Source organism: Pongo pygmaeus, chromosome 7 (genome assembly GCF_028885625.2).
Source record: "Pongo pygmaeus isolate AG05252 chromosome 7, NHGRI_mPonPyg2-v2.0_pri, whole genome shotgun sequence".
NCBI lineage: Eukaryota > Metazoa > Chordata > Mammalia > Primates > Hominidae > Pongo > Pongo pygmaeus.
This window is the reverse complement of record NC_072380.2, coordinates 2943140-2959384: the sequence shown is the minus strand read 5'-3', so window position 1 is coordinate 2959384 and position 16245 is coordinate 2943140. Positions and strand designations below refer to the sequence as shown.

At 38.3% G+C, this 16245-nt stretch overlaps 1 protein-coding gene across 1 annotated transcript in view; it reads left to right on the top strand.

Annotated features, from left to right (window-relative positions):
- Positions 1 to 16245, top strand: part of CSMD1 (CUB and Sushi multiple domains 1) — a 2090911-nt gene that overhangs the window by 2043921 nt on the left and 30745 nt on the right. Inside the window, exons 55-58 of the mRNA XM_054498773.1 lie at positions 3855 to 4043; positions 8024 to 8197; positions 9041 to 9223; positions 15584 to 15760. Coding sequence (XP_054354748.1) covers positions 3855 to 4043; positions 8024 to 8197; positions 9041 to 9223; positions 15584 to 15760 — 723 coding nt within the window. The remainder of the gene's footprint in view (positions 1 to 3854; positions 4044 to 8023; positions 8198 to 9040; positions 9224 to 15583; positions 15761 to 16245) is intronic.

The window sequence follows — 16245 nt, the reverse complement described above, 5'->3', positions numbered from 1 at the left end:
TTCCTGTCCCCAAGAAGGGAATCAAAAGGGAAACAGCTGGTTAATGAGCACATGGCAGGACAGGGCAGCTCCTGGAGGTGAAGCCGTGGTCAGAGTGCGGGTGCTTTTCTGAGACCTACTACAGTGTGAAGCATGCCACGGGAACAGTGATCTGTCATACAGCTGGCAAAACTGCTCAAATAATTCACCATCAAATCTCAAAACACAGTGTTTTCATGCTTCCTTCATCAGGCAATCAGTACATTCACTTAACTGAGAATGGGGACATTACTGGATAGGAAGGACCTCCATAGTCCTCAAGAAAGTTTGAAAGAGAATAAACAATAGGACCTTATGTTTATCCATATTTGTTTTTTGTTTGTTTGTTTGTTTTTTGAGACAGAGTCTCGCTCTGTCACCCAGGCTGGAGTGTAGTGGCATGATCTCGGCTCACTGCAGTGTCTGTGTCCTGGGTTCAAGCAATTCTCCTGCCTCAGCCTCCTGAGTAGCTGGAATTACAGGCCCCTGCCACCATGCCTGGCTAATTTTTGTATTTTTAATAGAGATGGGGTTTCACCATGTTGGCCAGGCTGGTCTCGAACTCCTGACCTCAAATGATCTGCCTGCCTCGGCCTCCCAAAGTGCTGGGATTACAGGTGTGAGCCACCGCACCTGGCCTCTTATCCATATTTATATGTCAACTTGAGCATCTTTAAGAAGACATCTCTGAGTAAGGAGTGTATATAGAGTAGAGAAAATGGCTTAATGAGTCACTTCTAGAATCCTATCGAGGGCTAAGATTTCCAACTGGTCCTCTCCAGGAAAAAAGGGTGGGGTGCAACTGGGATTCCTGTCACCAAGGAATGCTGATGCCTTTTATTATTATGCTATACCAGACATGTGTTCAGGAGTCCTGATCCTTATGTATTTCTAGTTCAGTGGTCATTGTGACTTTGGACCTGTTACTGATCCCGGTATTAATTTCTTCTTTTACCCTTCCACATACCCAGCTGTCGCCACAGAACACAGCCTGTGTGTTCATTTGAACTTCTCCATGCTGGGCTGAATGTATATAAGACATCATGTTCTCATTCCTCCCAGCTGACAAAATCAGGTTCCATGTCAGGTTTTCACACTTGGAAATCAAGTCTTAGTGTATTAGGCGGTAAGATGTTAAGATGAAGTGCAGCCGTCTAGAATGAGCCTCTTTATTTCTTTCTGGTGCATTACCCTATACTTAACAGCATGTCATGAACCAGGTCTGGAGTGGCTGCAGATGGGCCTGACGTATCTCCACACCATGAACTTCACTGGCCATTTCTCCTTCTAGTTTGCAAACCAATAGCTCACCTGTCAGTCACATAAGCCTCTTTCCACCAGATCCCTGGATAGGAATTGTTCACATAGAAAATGAGAAAACAAATACAGATGGGAAAGGTGCTTGTGGATTGGTTGGTCACTAACAAACTCTTCCGGCAGATAAATTCTTCTTTGTATGGTAAAACACACCCATTTGCAACAATGGTATGGAAGTTCTATCATGGACAAATAAATCAAATTATTCCTGCCCCGTTTTTCCTCCAGCATATAGATGCAGCTGAATCTCCTAATGGAGCCTCAGAATTAAATAGGAAGGAATATAAAGAAATACTTCTGACTGCAACTGTATGCAGGACTGAAAAAGTGCATGAGCAGATTTAGAATATTTGTATCCATGCTTCTTCCATTTTAAGGATCTACTCAGTTTCCCCACATGGAGCTCAAGGAATAGTTATTGCTGTCGAACATTTTTTACTGCTCAAAATATTTTAAAGATAGTGAACTAGGTAAAGGAAAGGGTAAAAACTTAGGGCTTAGCATTTTAATACACACCATCGAAGCAATTCTAGTGCAATGTAAGATTGCAAAATGATTTCCAAGAATGAGGGGTTTATTGTCTCCTATGCACCTCTTTCCACGGCAAGAGTGACCCTTAAAGAGAATTTTAGTCCATAGTTTCAGAGCAAGGTTATGGAACTCACATATTATAAATCCCCCTTCACCAGCCATGGTGGAACTCAGAGAACATTTGGTTCTCTGCCTGCAAGGAGAAGGGTGTGATTGGATCCTGTTGTTACTGCACCAATAAATAAATCTCTGCCAGTGAACCTTTAAGAGAGGCTGGGCCAAAGAGAAGATGAAAATGATAAGGAGGAGGAGAAAGAGAAGGAGGGGGAGAAAGAGAAGGAAGAGAGGGATGGAAGAAGAGGAGGAGGAGGAGGAGAAAGAGAAGGAGGAGGAGAGGACAAGGAGGTGGAGGAGGAGAAGGAAGAGGAGGAGGAAGAAAGGACACGGAGGTGGAGGAGGAAATGGAGGAGGAGGAGGAGGAGAAATGGTGGCATCAGCTCAATCTGGCCTTTGGCATCCTGGGGCCATTTGGTTTCTCTCGGGCATCCTAGTGGGAGATGGTCAAAGCCTTCCACTCATTTCTCCTAAGTGGCTTTCTCTGCTTTGATTACAAACACAGTTTGAAATTATTTTTGGACAGTCTCCTAAGAGCAACATAAGCACAAACATAAACACAAAAATATCTTTAGTGTTCCAGCCCGGGACTATCCGTCTCCTTGTGAAAGTGCAGAACGGGGGAGCTGATTCCATCTCTTATGCTTGATGTAAGAATGGGACGATGTGGGTGTCTTCCAGGTTATACAAATAATCACATTTTCAAGTTAATTAGAATTTCTCACATTAGGTAATTCCTGCTATTTCAGAGATTTGGTTACAATTGTATTGCAGATGCATGCCCTGTAGGATCTTAAAAATATTTGCCCGAACTTCACACATGGCTTTTTGTTTGTTTTGGCTTTTTTGATTCGAAAGAACTCAAGACTTTCTTCTGTAAACTCAGGGTTGCTTGAAGAAGCATAGAACATTATTCTACTGCACTAAAAGGGAACACTGTAAGCCTTGATTCTGCCCTCTGCCTTCCTTTTTTGAATAGAGAAGAAATAAAGTGCACAGTTTGGGTGCAGCATTTGCCTTCAGCTTCTGGGACTCATGATGTGCAGAGGCCGCCCGAGATTCATTTGCACAGTGCTTTTCTGATCCAGGAATATCTGGAGACACTGTGGCCTCTGGAACAGCTGCCTCATTCACTGGGGGGGTGGGTCAAAGCATGAGGTAATCAGAGTTCTTTCTTTTCCTCTGCACCTGCAAAAGCACATCACTAATTTCCTTGCAGACGCCAACAGGCATTCAGGCTAGTGCCTTTCAGAGGAACCAGAGCGTGTCCCGCACGCAGCAGAAGACTGCCTCACCATGGGCCTGTTTCTAAAAGGAGAAGAGGCCTAAATCCGAGGCTGGCTTGATTTGCATTTCTATTAGGTGTTGATGGAATAATTGTCATTTTTAGTTGCGTTCTACATAGAGCAAAATTATTTTAGGCACACATATTAAAGCACTAATGCATGTAGGTGTGTGTGTGTGTTGGGGGGTAATTAATTGCTGTGCCACAGACTGTCCTAAAACACCACACTTGAGTACAAATATTTAAACGATCCTCAGCTAGTTCTATTTGACCGTTATGAGAACACAAAACTTAACCAAGGAAACTAATTTCAGAATTTACATTGAATAAACGTTATTAGGAAATAGAGGAAATTAGCCTCATGTGAAAATTGCTATCTTGGTCGACCAGTTCTTGACACCTCTTGAAAAAGAGTGGCCCAAAGCGGTCAGTAGAATTCATCTTGAGAGTGGAATTTCATGAGCCTCAGCCATCGTGTTGTCAGTTTCTGAACTTTCTAAAATGATGAGGAGTTCGCCTTTATTTCTGATCTCTTTTGTTGTTATGTCTAGCTATTTCTAAATGGTGTGTGAAATGTTTTATTTTCTAGTGGTGAACTGTTCTGATCCAGGCTTTGTGGAAAATGCTATTCGTCACGGGCAACAGAACTTCCCTGAGAGTTTTGAGTATGGAATGAGTGTCCTGTACCACTGCAAGAAGGGATTTTACTTGCTGGGATCTTCAGCCTTGACCTGTATGGCAAATGGCTTATGGGACCGATCCCTGCCCAAGTGTTTGGGTAAGTCAGGGTTATTCCCGATTTCTGTGCACAGACCCCTGCAAGGGCACCATCAGCAGAAAATTCCGTAAGTATATCTAAAAGGCACTGAATTTTAATTCCCTCTGTCCTCCTATCACCAATTGTAGGAGTTTTTATGGTAGCTGTAGATAGAGTGGCCAGAAATCACCAAATACAACTTCAGCAAATTCGAGGGGTCGGGGGATGCTGGTATGCTCAGGAGAAATGACCCAGATTATTGGATGCCACTTGGAAAATGATGCCTTTATCTGTTTTTCTCATGGCTTGCCTTCAGCCTCAGCCTACCAGGTAGGCCTGGTCCACACAGCTCAGACAGGGCGGCCAGGACCTCCACCCTAGGCGTCTTACTCTTGCTCTGCCCAGGTGGGCGAAGGGCTCTGGTGTGGAGTTTCCATCTGTTGACCTGGCATCTACGGCCAAAGAAGGGAGTGCTGTGAGACCTGATTGGGTTTTGTGAACATTCCTGGTACAGTCCATGGTGACTACAATAAAAACCTCATATCCTTTGGGTATATACCTAGTAGTGGGATTGCTGGGTCAAATGGTATTTCTTATTCTAGGTCTTTGAGGAATCACTACACTGTCTTCCAAAATGGTTCAACTAATTTACATTCCACCAACAGTGTAAAAGCATTCCTATTTCTCCACAGCCTCGCCAGCATCTGTTGTTTCTTGACTTTTTAATAATTGCCATTCTGACAGGCATGAGATGGTATCTCATTGTAGTTTTGATTTGCATTTCTCTTATGATCGGTGATGTTGAGCTTTATTCATATGTTTATTGGCCACATAAATGTCTTCTTTTGAGAAGTGTCTGTTCATGTCCTTTGCCCACTTTTTAATGGGGTTGTTTTTTTCTTGTAAATTTATTTAAGTTCCTTGTAGATTCTGGAGATTAGACCTTTGTCAGATGGATAGATTGCAACAATTTTCATCCATTCTGTTGGTTGTGTGTTCACTCTGATGGTAGTTTCTTTTGCAGTACAGAAGCTCTTTAGTTAGATCCCATGATACATTCATGCATATGTTCACTGCAGCACTATTCACAATAACAACACATGGAATCAACCCAAGTGCCCATCAGTAAAACACTGAATAAAGAAAATGTGGTACATACACACCATGGAATATGATGCAGCCATAAAAAAGAATGAGATTATATCCTTTGCAGAGACATGGGTGGAGCTTGGAAGCCATTATCCTCTGCAGACTTAATGCAGGAAGAGAAAACCAAACACTACAAATTGTCACTTATAAGTAGGAGCTGAACACATAGACACAGGGAGAGGAACAACACTCACTGAGGCCTGTCAGTAGGGCAGGGGGAGGGAGAGCATCAGGATAAATAGCTAATGCATGTGGGGCTTAGTACCTAGGTGATGGGTTGATAGGTGCAGCAAACCGCCATGGCGCACATTTCCCTGCGTAACAAACCTGCACATCCTGCACGTGCATCCCAGAACTTAAATAAAAATAAAAAATAAATACATGAGTAAAGTTGTTATTAAATCTTTTTTCTTTCTTTCTTTTTTTTTTTTTAAAAAAAACCTCACTCATATCCTGATAGTAATTGGCTTGTGAATTGAATCTTTAAATCAGGGGAAGGGATATGGCTCTGAAAAATGGATGTGCTCTTCTGGGCAGAGAAAATTATAGATGAACCTTATGGCCCCTCTTACAGCCTTATTGTCAGTGTATTTTAGACCATGAAGATTAGCAGGAATATATCATTTTACCCAAAGAGCCAAAGTGTTATTTTCTTTCACTTGAAAAAAAAAAATCAGATTGGCTGTTAGCTAAAAGAGAATCATGTCTTAAGATCATAGTCTGAAGATTTAGGAAAACGTATTACTCTCTTTAGTTTTTTTGAAATTAGGCAGAAGCAAAGCAGTCCTTAAAATCAAAATCTGATCTTTGTCCTATGCATTTTGCATCCATAAAGAAAGTGGAGGCCAGGTGCGGTGACTCACACCTGTAATCGCAGCATTTTGGGAGGCCAAGAGTTCTAGATCAACTTGGACAACCTAACCAGACTCCATCTCTACAGAAAATAAAATAATTAAAAACTAGTGGGGCATGGTGGCACATGCCTATAGTCCCAGCACATTGGGAGGCTGAGGTGGGAGGATCACTTGAGGCCAGGAGTTACGATTGCACCACTGTACTCCAGGCTGGCCAACAAATAAATCCCCATCTCTAAAAAAACAAAAATAGAAATGAGGAAGGAAATGGCACTTACATTATGAATCGGATCTACCACACACACAATAAAAGTGATAATGCCTCTTGCCTTTTCAGTTATAGCATTGTGAAGTGTATTTTGAGAATGGGTTAGTGTTGCAGATTTTTTTTTCTCCAAGTGAGTTTCCCTCACATTCCTCTAATCTACACAGAAACTCGTCTCAAATTCTAACTTCAACAATACAATTAATTCCTGTGGAGAACAACAGTGATTACTTTCAAAAAAATTCTCAGCCTTAGGTAACAAAAAATGCATCTATAAATGTGTTACGGTCTTCAAATTATGTCTGTGTTCTCATCTTCCTTGCCTTCACACATGGGAATTTTTCATAGAAATTGGTTTAGTTTTGTTTTTGTCTTTCCCAGAACATTTCTTTTACATCTCTCCTGGCTTGTGTGAGACTTCCATTTGGTTTTGTACTGATGCTGATGTGCTTCAAATAAATCTCCAGGAGCTGGGGTTTAGCTGGCTCTCCTTTTCCTAGGTGGCCAGTTCACTCTGCTTGGTGTCATTAACAGTTGGAATTGCCGTGACTTTGGGAATCCAAAGATCTCGGGGTGCATTTGCTTTTCCATGCTCTAGAGCAGCTGAGCTCCATGTCTGATTTTGCTGTGATATTATTTCACTGAAGGTTAAAATTTAAATAAAATGTAAATTTTATTTCACCTGGAAATGGTCATTTATCCAGCATTTCACTGTTTCAGGTCTCACTGGCTTCTTTTAAGGACTCTATGTGGATAAAATCTAGTTCTCCAATGAATCAATGTCCATGTAAGACAGAAAGTGACGGCTGATGTGACTCAGGGGATGACCATGGCTTCCAGGCGTTCAGATCTACCTCTCTGGTTGATAACCCTTCTGGGTGTCTCGTTACCAAATGGAATTACTCTAGGATACTAAAGCGGTCGCCTTTGAGTAACTCCTTGGTAGTCTCAATTCAGTTAGTTATTTTTGCATATAGATAAAAATTTGTCCATTGCTAGCCCTCATTTGATACAGTACAGTAAAGGAAAAATAAATCTTCACTATCCTATATTAATCTGGATTACAGAATTTGCCTTTTTGAAGGATATTTATAAATAGAGTTTGGGCCTGATTTGGTATAATTTTAAGGAAATGAATGGAAATACTGAGATTATTTTATAGAACAATTTGAGGAATAAATGAATCAATAATTGAGTATTATTATTTTACTTATACATATTAGACTGCCCCTTATTCAAAGAGTAATTGTTAGAATGGTTTTCTTAGACATGTGAGCTTGAAGATTAAGCAGATTTGATAGAATCATGTTTCCAAGCAAAGCATATGATTGTCATATTAACTGAAAACATAGTGGAAATTGTTTTAATGGAGCCATGTTACTTTCTCAAATTTCCTATAATACTGTTCATTTGAAATATAGTTAAGGGTCGATGGAAAAATGTAGGCAGTATGGCTATCTCCTTGAAAATCCACATGTAAATTTCCACCATAAGCAAAGCTACCTTAGCAAAACAAAAACTTCATAAACAGAACCTTTCCTTTTCAGTAAAGAAATTTGGGGAGGAAGTGTCATCTGAAAATTGGTAGTTTTCACAAATTACATAAGTACCAGAATATTTAGGTGTTTTTCTTTAATAGATGATGTCAGTATGGGTGTCTCTATGGGAGATTTTCCAATACAAAGTGGTTTAACTGGAAGGATGTACTCAGATGTTTTATCTTTTTTCTTAAGCTATATCATGTGGACACCCAGGGGTCCCTGCCAACGCCGTCCTCACTGGAGAGCTGTTTACCTATGGTGCCGTCGTGCACTACTCATGCAGAGGGAGCCAGAGCCTCGTAGGCAACGACACGAGAGTGTGCCAGGAGGGCAGTCACTGGAGCGGGGCACTGCCCCACTGCACAGGTGAGGGGCTTACAAGTGAACTGACAGAATTACAGATGTCAAATGACTTTTCAAATAGTGATTTCAAATAATGATGATTTACAGTTATTTGAAATGCACTATAATTATGCATTTATTTGAAATTATTATTCCATTTCTAGCCAAATACGCCGCTCTTATAGATACTGTCTTCATCTTCGCCATAATCGTTAGACACCATTACTTTAAATGTTCTCCTCCAGGGTTCTCAGGAGTGTCTGGATCTCATTTGTGAGGAAGTTTGCCGGCCATGGCTCCATGTGTCCCTGTTTGCTCTTTATTCTTTTTTATGTGGTTAATTTTCCCCACCTCTCCCATCATTAACTACATGGGTCCTCTTTGAAAAAAAAAATTACCTTTATTTTTTTCACGAATGTTTCTTAAACAACTAAAATTCAGCGAACCAGCAACTGTGGACACAATTCTGAAGAACTAAACCTCTCATTTGACTTTTTTTTTTTTTTTTCACAGTTTACCTAAAGCCCTGTTTTCCTTTTGCTCTCTGTACCTACCTTTTCAGTGAAGACTTGATGCATTTACCATTCCTGGCATTTTCCTCCTTCCAAAGGAAATGTCATTTATTCTCACAACCATATTTGAATAGGCTATTGTGAATTTAGTAACACAGGAGTAACATCCTAAATTCTTTTCATTTTGGGGCTATCACAAAGAAATTCTTTCTTACAAGATTGCCAGAATGTTGTGCAACCGTAACTCAAGTCAAATACAAATTTCAACAACTTTTCATTATCTTCAAGTGTGATAACTCTGCTCAAAAGAAGTCTAACACAATTGTGGATTGCCATATGTGTTTCTTTTCAATAGGAAATAATCCTGGATTCTGTGGTGATCCGGGGACCCCAGCTCATGGGTCTCGGCTTGGGGATGAATTTAAGACAAAGAGTCTTCTCCGCTTCTCCTGTGAAATGGGGCACCAGCTGAGGGGCTCCCCTGAACGCACGTGTTTGCTCAATGGGTCATGGTCAGGACTGCAGCCAGTGTGTGAGGGTGAGTAGCCACAAGCCTTAAGGTCCTCCTTGAAAGTTAAAACCACACAACTCGTTCTAAAATGCCTGGCAAAATTCTACAAAAATTCTAGAGATTTGTACTATTTATACAATTCAATCTTTTCCCCCCAATATTTGTGGAAGCATCATCAGAAATCATGACTGGGTGCATGCAGGTATTCCAAGTGTCCACAGGTCCCATCACACGCATGCTTATTGTTTGAAAGTTCATAACACGAGAGCTTCTAATCTTCTCCCAGTGATAATCTATATGTGGTGTTGCCAGCATTTTCTAGATCCTGGCGGTGAGTGAGTGGGGTTCCAGAGCAGCGAGCAGGACCAATGCAGATCACTGATGGGAATTTCCACAGGCTGGAAGCAGGCTTCCTTCACATGTCATTTCCAATCTGTTGGTGGCCCCTGTGTGTGGAGCACTCTATTTCACAGGAATCTGGGGTTATATTCTATGAACTATTTTGGAGTGGGTCTACTTGATTCTAATGTTTGAGAGGCATCGTAGGAAGTGGTGGTATGCTCCAGTAATGACAGTAAGAATTGCCACGGACACGTTATAGACACCGCACTGTGTATCAGAAATGTAGCCTCGAGCAAAGGTGAAATGAGAGGTGATGGTAACCATGTATTCGGTGTTCAAAACCTGATTTAGAATTCAGACAGATAGGACTGTAAATGTTAGGAATTCTTTACAAGCAAACTCCTCAATTAAACTTTCAGTCTAAAAAGGTTATACAAATTAATTCAATATGTATTTTTGTATATATGAAACACTTTCCAAATAATTTTACCAACTTGAGTAAGCTCGCATACACTATCACTGTGAGAAATTTAACTTGAGTTTCCTTAATCTTCATTTTTTGTACTTGACTATACTGTCTCCACTTCTGCCTTTATTGTATTATACATTCTATATAGGTAAATACAAATAATATATGTATATGATCTATCTATATTATATAACCTATGTAACATTAATTTCACATATAAAATAATGCTAAATATTAATATAGGAATGTTTGTGCATATATTTGCATATTTATATATTATATTTGCCCATGCATAGTGTACATATTTTTTCTGAAAGACTATTTTTGACTATATATGTATATATATGCATATAATATAGGCATACACATATGTGCACACAAACATGATAATCCAAGATAATTTTTTACTCTGAATTGCCTCTTGACAATCAAAGTAGTATAAATCTGAAGACTAGGCCCTAAAAAAGTTGCCTTAGGTCAAATACCACTGATTAGTAATGAGAAATGGTTACCCATAGTCATGAATTGCAGGATCATACTTTTGTTATTGACTGAAGTATGGCACTATAAATTGATATAAATTTGTTAATCAAATGCAGATTTTTTCAGTTCCTTCTCATCTTGTAGATATTTCAGTATTAAAATTTGCACGAGAGCAATGTTTTCTCACCAAAACCAGAGTGTTTTCTACTCTTTCATATGGTACTTTAGGTAAGCAATCCTATGGGCTTAAACCATTATCACCAATATTTTAACAAGGAGATGTTCTATGCTTCCTGGTATGAGGCACTGAAAAGAGACATTGTCGTTTCTAGGGTATTGCCACTGAAATGCATAACCTGAATCGAATCCTGAAGCAGCAGCAATAACAACCCCCAAAACCCTAGGGGCGTGCAGCAAATCAGCTTGCCTGTGCTCACGAAGAAATGTCAAGTTCAGAAAAGACACCATCTGAGCAATTCTTTCAAATTTAAGAGACCCAATACATGCGATGTGTGGTCTTGGACTGGGTCCTACACTGAGCAAAAGAGAGTTATGAGAGGCGTTACTGAGATGGTAGAGTCTGACTCTGAGATGATCTAGGTGGCAAACTAATACAGGACCCTAAGACAACTATTAAAAATATGTCCAAGAGCTTGAAGTGAATTAGATTATGGGTGTGTATGAGACAACATTGCATCAAAGTTACATTTCATGCTTTTAATAATTGTACTATGGTTATGTAAGACAACGCCTTTGTTCTTAGGAAATACATACTGATACATTTAACTCTAAAGAGTCATCATGTCTGTAACTTACACTCAAATACATTAGAAAATACATATTTAGAGAGAAAGAGAGAGAAAAAGTGAGCAAAATGTAAACAGTTGGTGAATCTGACTAAAGGGTGTATAAGAGTGGCTTACAATCTTTTTGTGAAGTTTGTTTAATCCTGTAGTTATAACAAAGTGTGGAGTTACGAAAAATGTTGCCAATAAATTAAAACAATTTCCACAGTAAAATATCAACTTTTCTATCAAATCACATTTAACAGTAGCTTAACGTATCCGTAGCGTTTATCATTCGGGATTTTTGAAAAGCACCATGGTTGGTTTAGGAATTGTGACGTTTTGGCTGTAGACCTGATTCTATGTAGTGATCACAAAGTCTTGGTTCTGGATCTTAATTCTCCTTTGTTTAAAAACAGAGAGGCTGAAAGATCAATCATCGGCAGTATTTTAATTGAAATTTAAAATATTTCCTCAATAGTTACAAAGAGGGCTGGATGTCAATAAGTGAATGCTGGAATAATTATTCAGACTTTATAGATAGAATCTGATGCTGATAAAAAGCAGAACTGTCCTTCTGTTTTCAAGAATACTAAATGCAATAATTGAGCTTAAACCCGGGTTTGCAGCCTGAACTTGGTGTATGAAGAGCAGAGACTCTCACACTCCCAGAAAGTGGAATATGAAATATTCTATCAAAGATGGCCATTCACTTGAGACTGTACATTCAGTATCATGTTTACCTCAAGTATTTCAGTTTTGAAAACTTAAAAGATGAACAAAATTATAACAGTTGAGGGTGAGCAATGTTTTCCTTAGCAATCTCACCTCTTTGGGGCTATGAAGGCACACTATGAGTTCTAGTCCAGCAAAGTACACATTAATCAATTTATTTGAATGAGAGCTTAATTGCATTTCGCTTCCCAATCCATCTAACTCAGGCAATGCAAAGTATTTTTAAAAATTGTATTTTGCTTTCTAAAGTTAGAAATTTAAAAGTTTTCTATGAAAAAAAATTAGAAACTTAGCCCTTAAAAGCTGCATACACAAAATAAGTTATAAAAACGTTGCAATGCTGAAAATATTTCTCAAATATATCATGCCCCACAAAATTGACTACTTCTGAAACTGCATTATATGATACAGACATCATGGGAAGCTGAATAAGCCCACTGCAATATATGTTACACCCAATAAGGCAACAAATTATGTATAAAAATCATAAAATCAGTGACTGAACACACACACACCAGCAAAAATTTGAAATACATTTTTTTGTTTGTTATCATAGGTCCAAATCACTGAAGTGTGAGTTCCTCTCAATGAAAAAGGGTGTAACCAGTGGTTGCATTTCCAGGAAGTGTAGCTTCTATGACTAGCTATGACTTGACTAATCCCCTAGTTAAGATTATTGCAAACCTGATGAAATTATTTCCTCTAAATCTGTCAAAAAGTTAGATACTGATGGTAAATTGAATAAATTGTAAAAAGGAGGAGGAAATTATAGTTCAAAACGAAAAATCTTTTTAAATTCTTCAACTGAAAGAATTTATATTGCAGATGTATTTCCTTCACATTAAATCAAATTTGCTTTTGTTAGCTATCTAGTCTTTTAATCATAGGCTCAAACTTAACATTTCAAATGGATCTATCTCATGAAGTTGCATTATATAACTAAAATATTTAGTTTCAGCTGTATTAGGGAACTCTTAATTCTCTTTCAGATGAAATTATGATAAAGCTACATTTTACTCAAGAAGTAAGAAAGTGATGATGATGAAAATAACAATAGCATAAGCTACAAGCTAACTCATTGCTATCACTAATACATCAGATCTCACACTAGGCATTTTACATATAGTGTGGGTAATTTTGTAACAGCCGGGAATAAGTATTTTTATAATACTCATTTTATGATGAAAGGCACTACATCTAAGGAATTTAAATTGATTGCTCAGGTTTATTTAACTTGCATGAGCAAATATTCACATCTATTTAACTCAATTTAACATCAATTTTTCTCGTGTAGCATGCAAAATGAACAGTACTAATATTTGTAAACAATAAAGTATATTTAAAATAAGCATAATGTTATTTTATTATATGCTGAGTTAAAGAAAATTATGTTTTAGCTGAAGAAGTCACATTAACAAAATGTACTTTTTATAAAAGTATATTTCAAAAGAAAATAAACTCAGGAAAGAGAAAATATGGCAAAGTTTAATTTATTTTTCTTCTTCCAGTTTACTTTTCCTCTTCTAATTTATTTTTCCTTTTTCTCTTCTAAATTTAATCTATTGTTTTGTTTTAGTCTTTGTCCTCTCTTATAATTTTACATAATCGCATTGATATAAAAGCAGATATGTTGACATTGCCTTCTAGTCATTTTCGCAGTTACAACCGTGAGTGAAAGTGGTTTTTGTCAGCCAAAAAAAAGAGAAAAAAACTAATCATGAATTTTACTTTCCACAGTACAATATTTGAGGGGACAGTCTCAATATTAGGATAGCATTATGATGGTACTCATTGATTAACATTATTAGCAAACTAACATTTTAGTTTGCTTACAAACCAAATTGAAATTTTTCACCGGTTGTTTGACTTGTTTAGGTATTGGTTCTACCTACGTGGCTTTTGAAGATTTAGACATACAATTGAATAGCAAATATAATTAGAATACAATGTAACAATAACATCAGTGTCCTCTTTTGGTTTGTTAAACTATGAATTGGACCAAACTGAATCCCTTTCTGTGACAGGCTTTCCATTAGCACATCTACACAGTACCTGTTGCACAGTAAGTGATGAATATATGTTTGTTGAATTAATAGTTGTCTTGGATAGTCCAACCCTTAATTATTGCAATATGAAATTTTGAAATATAGTTATCATAAAACTTTCAAGTTTTAGAGAGCCTTAAATATTATCTGCTTCTGGATTAGTAAATACATCCCAACTCATATGCCAACCAGAAAACTACTAATAGGTCTGTGTTAGAAAGGATTGGAAGTCACACCATGAACCATCGGAGAAGAGGGCTGTGATTGAGTACTTCTATCTGCCATTGGCACGGGACCAGGAAGCACCAGCATATGCACTTCGTACTATTTTTTCAAACAAGATCCAGTTCAACCTGAGCATGAGTGCATTATTTCTATGTGATAAGAAGGGTAGTCCCTCAACTCCCAGTACAGTGACTGCTCTGTGCTGAGCAAATTTTGCAGTATGTTTTCTTCCATGTTTTTTCAAGAAAAATATATCTTTGTTCCCCAGGCCAGATTTGAAATTGGATCAGTTAAATGTGCAAAAGTATTTTTAAATATTTTGATCAGCTCAGAGGCAGTCTCATGATATATATTCTTGTTATTAAAACCAGCCAAGGGTCACATCCTTTATTTACCTACCTATTGTATATTATCACAACAGCGCTAAGGAGAAAATGTAGCAATCTTTCTGGTAAATAGGCTCAACTAAAAAAGGCAAAAAAAAAAATTATAGATTGAAATGTTCACCCTGAAACGTACCCAGCGGCAGCCGAGCTTGCTTTTGTTTACTAACTAAAGAGCGTAAAAAATAGGCACAGAGTGTAGACCTGTTGCACTGACCATCGTTAATTGAGGCCTTATTGCCTGTACATGGCATTAGGAGCCTTTTGAGAGAAATGTAAAGTTCAGTCATGTCAAAGCCAATTAACACAGCTGCTATTAGAGCTGGTAATATTGAGGACATCATTTTACAAAGCAGTTCAAGTACAGTCGTTCATACTTCTGAGGCATTCTTTATTTTCCAAAGTGAATTCTCCTGGAGATGTAAAATAGGACCTGAATTGCCTAGATTTTAAAAAACACAGTGATTACATAAAGGAAGATGCTTCTGTGTTACTAATATCGTAGATATTCTTTTTTAAAAATCACAACAAATCTGTCATGGCATTAACAACATTCAATCCCCAAATAGCAATGCTATTAAAAACATTCAATCCCCAAATAGCAGGGCTATTAAAAACATTCAGTCCCTGAATAACAAGGCCTTGAACTTTTGGTGCTTTAACTCGTGTTTTAATTTGTTTAGAAATAATTCACTTTAGAAAAGACGAATTGAAAGGTTATTTTTATATTTGTAGCTTATCAATAAAATAAACATATGAGCCATAGTAAGACATATGTTAAGGAACTTCCATAGGATTGTGTGCTGTGAGTTTGTAATACATGTGTAGTCTATTGCATTGATACCCATTGGTCTCCTGTGTTTGCCATTTTCATGCTGGGTCACTCACTGTGTGTGGTGTTGTTCTTGTTTGCCTAACAGCCGTGTCCTGTGGCAACCCTGGCACGCCCACCAACGGAATGATTGTCAGTAGTGATGGCATTCTGTTCTCCAGCTCGGTCATCTATGCCTGCTGGGAAGGCTACAAGACCTCAGGGCTCATGACGCGGCATTGCACAGCCAATGGGACCTGGACAGGCACTGCTCCCGACTGCACAAGTTAGTAACCAGACATCACAGTAGACTCAGACGTTACTATGAAATTCACTCCATTGGAAAAAAAAAAATGACTTTAAGGTGTTATACTGTTTTTTTATTTTTAATTCATAGAGGAAAAAAGGGAAAACTATGTGTGATATTGTGACTGTATTTCTTAGGTACTTTAAGATTTTTTTCCACTTGCTTATTCGTATGGCTGAAGCTACTTTAAAAGGCCAGTTCAGTCGAACACTAAAATTGAGACCAAAAAAAAGTCAAGACTTTGTCTGTAGACCATTGGGTCTGCAGAGAAAGAAGAAATGTCTTTGGTTCTCTGGCTGCAGGCTTCATCTTTCTGATTACACACCATGCCTAATTAGGGGCTAGTCAAGGGGTGGAAGTCAGCATCTGACAGCCAGCTGCCAACAGAATAGAAATCAGTGATTCTCAAAATACAAGTGTTCCTTCTGACAGCGGGTCAGTGAAATCGTCAAACACAGGGTAGT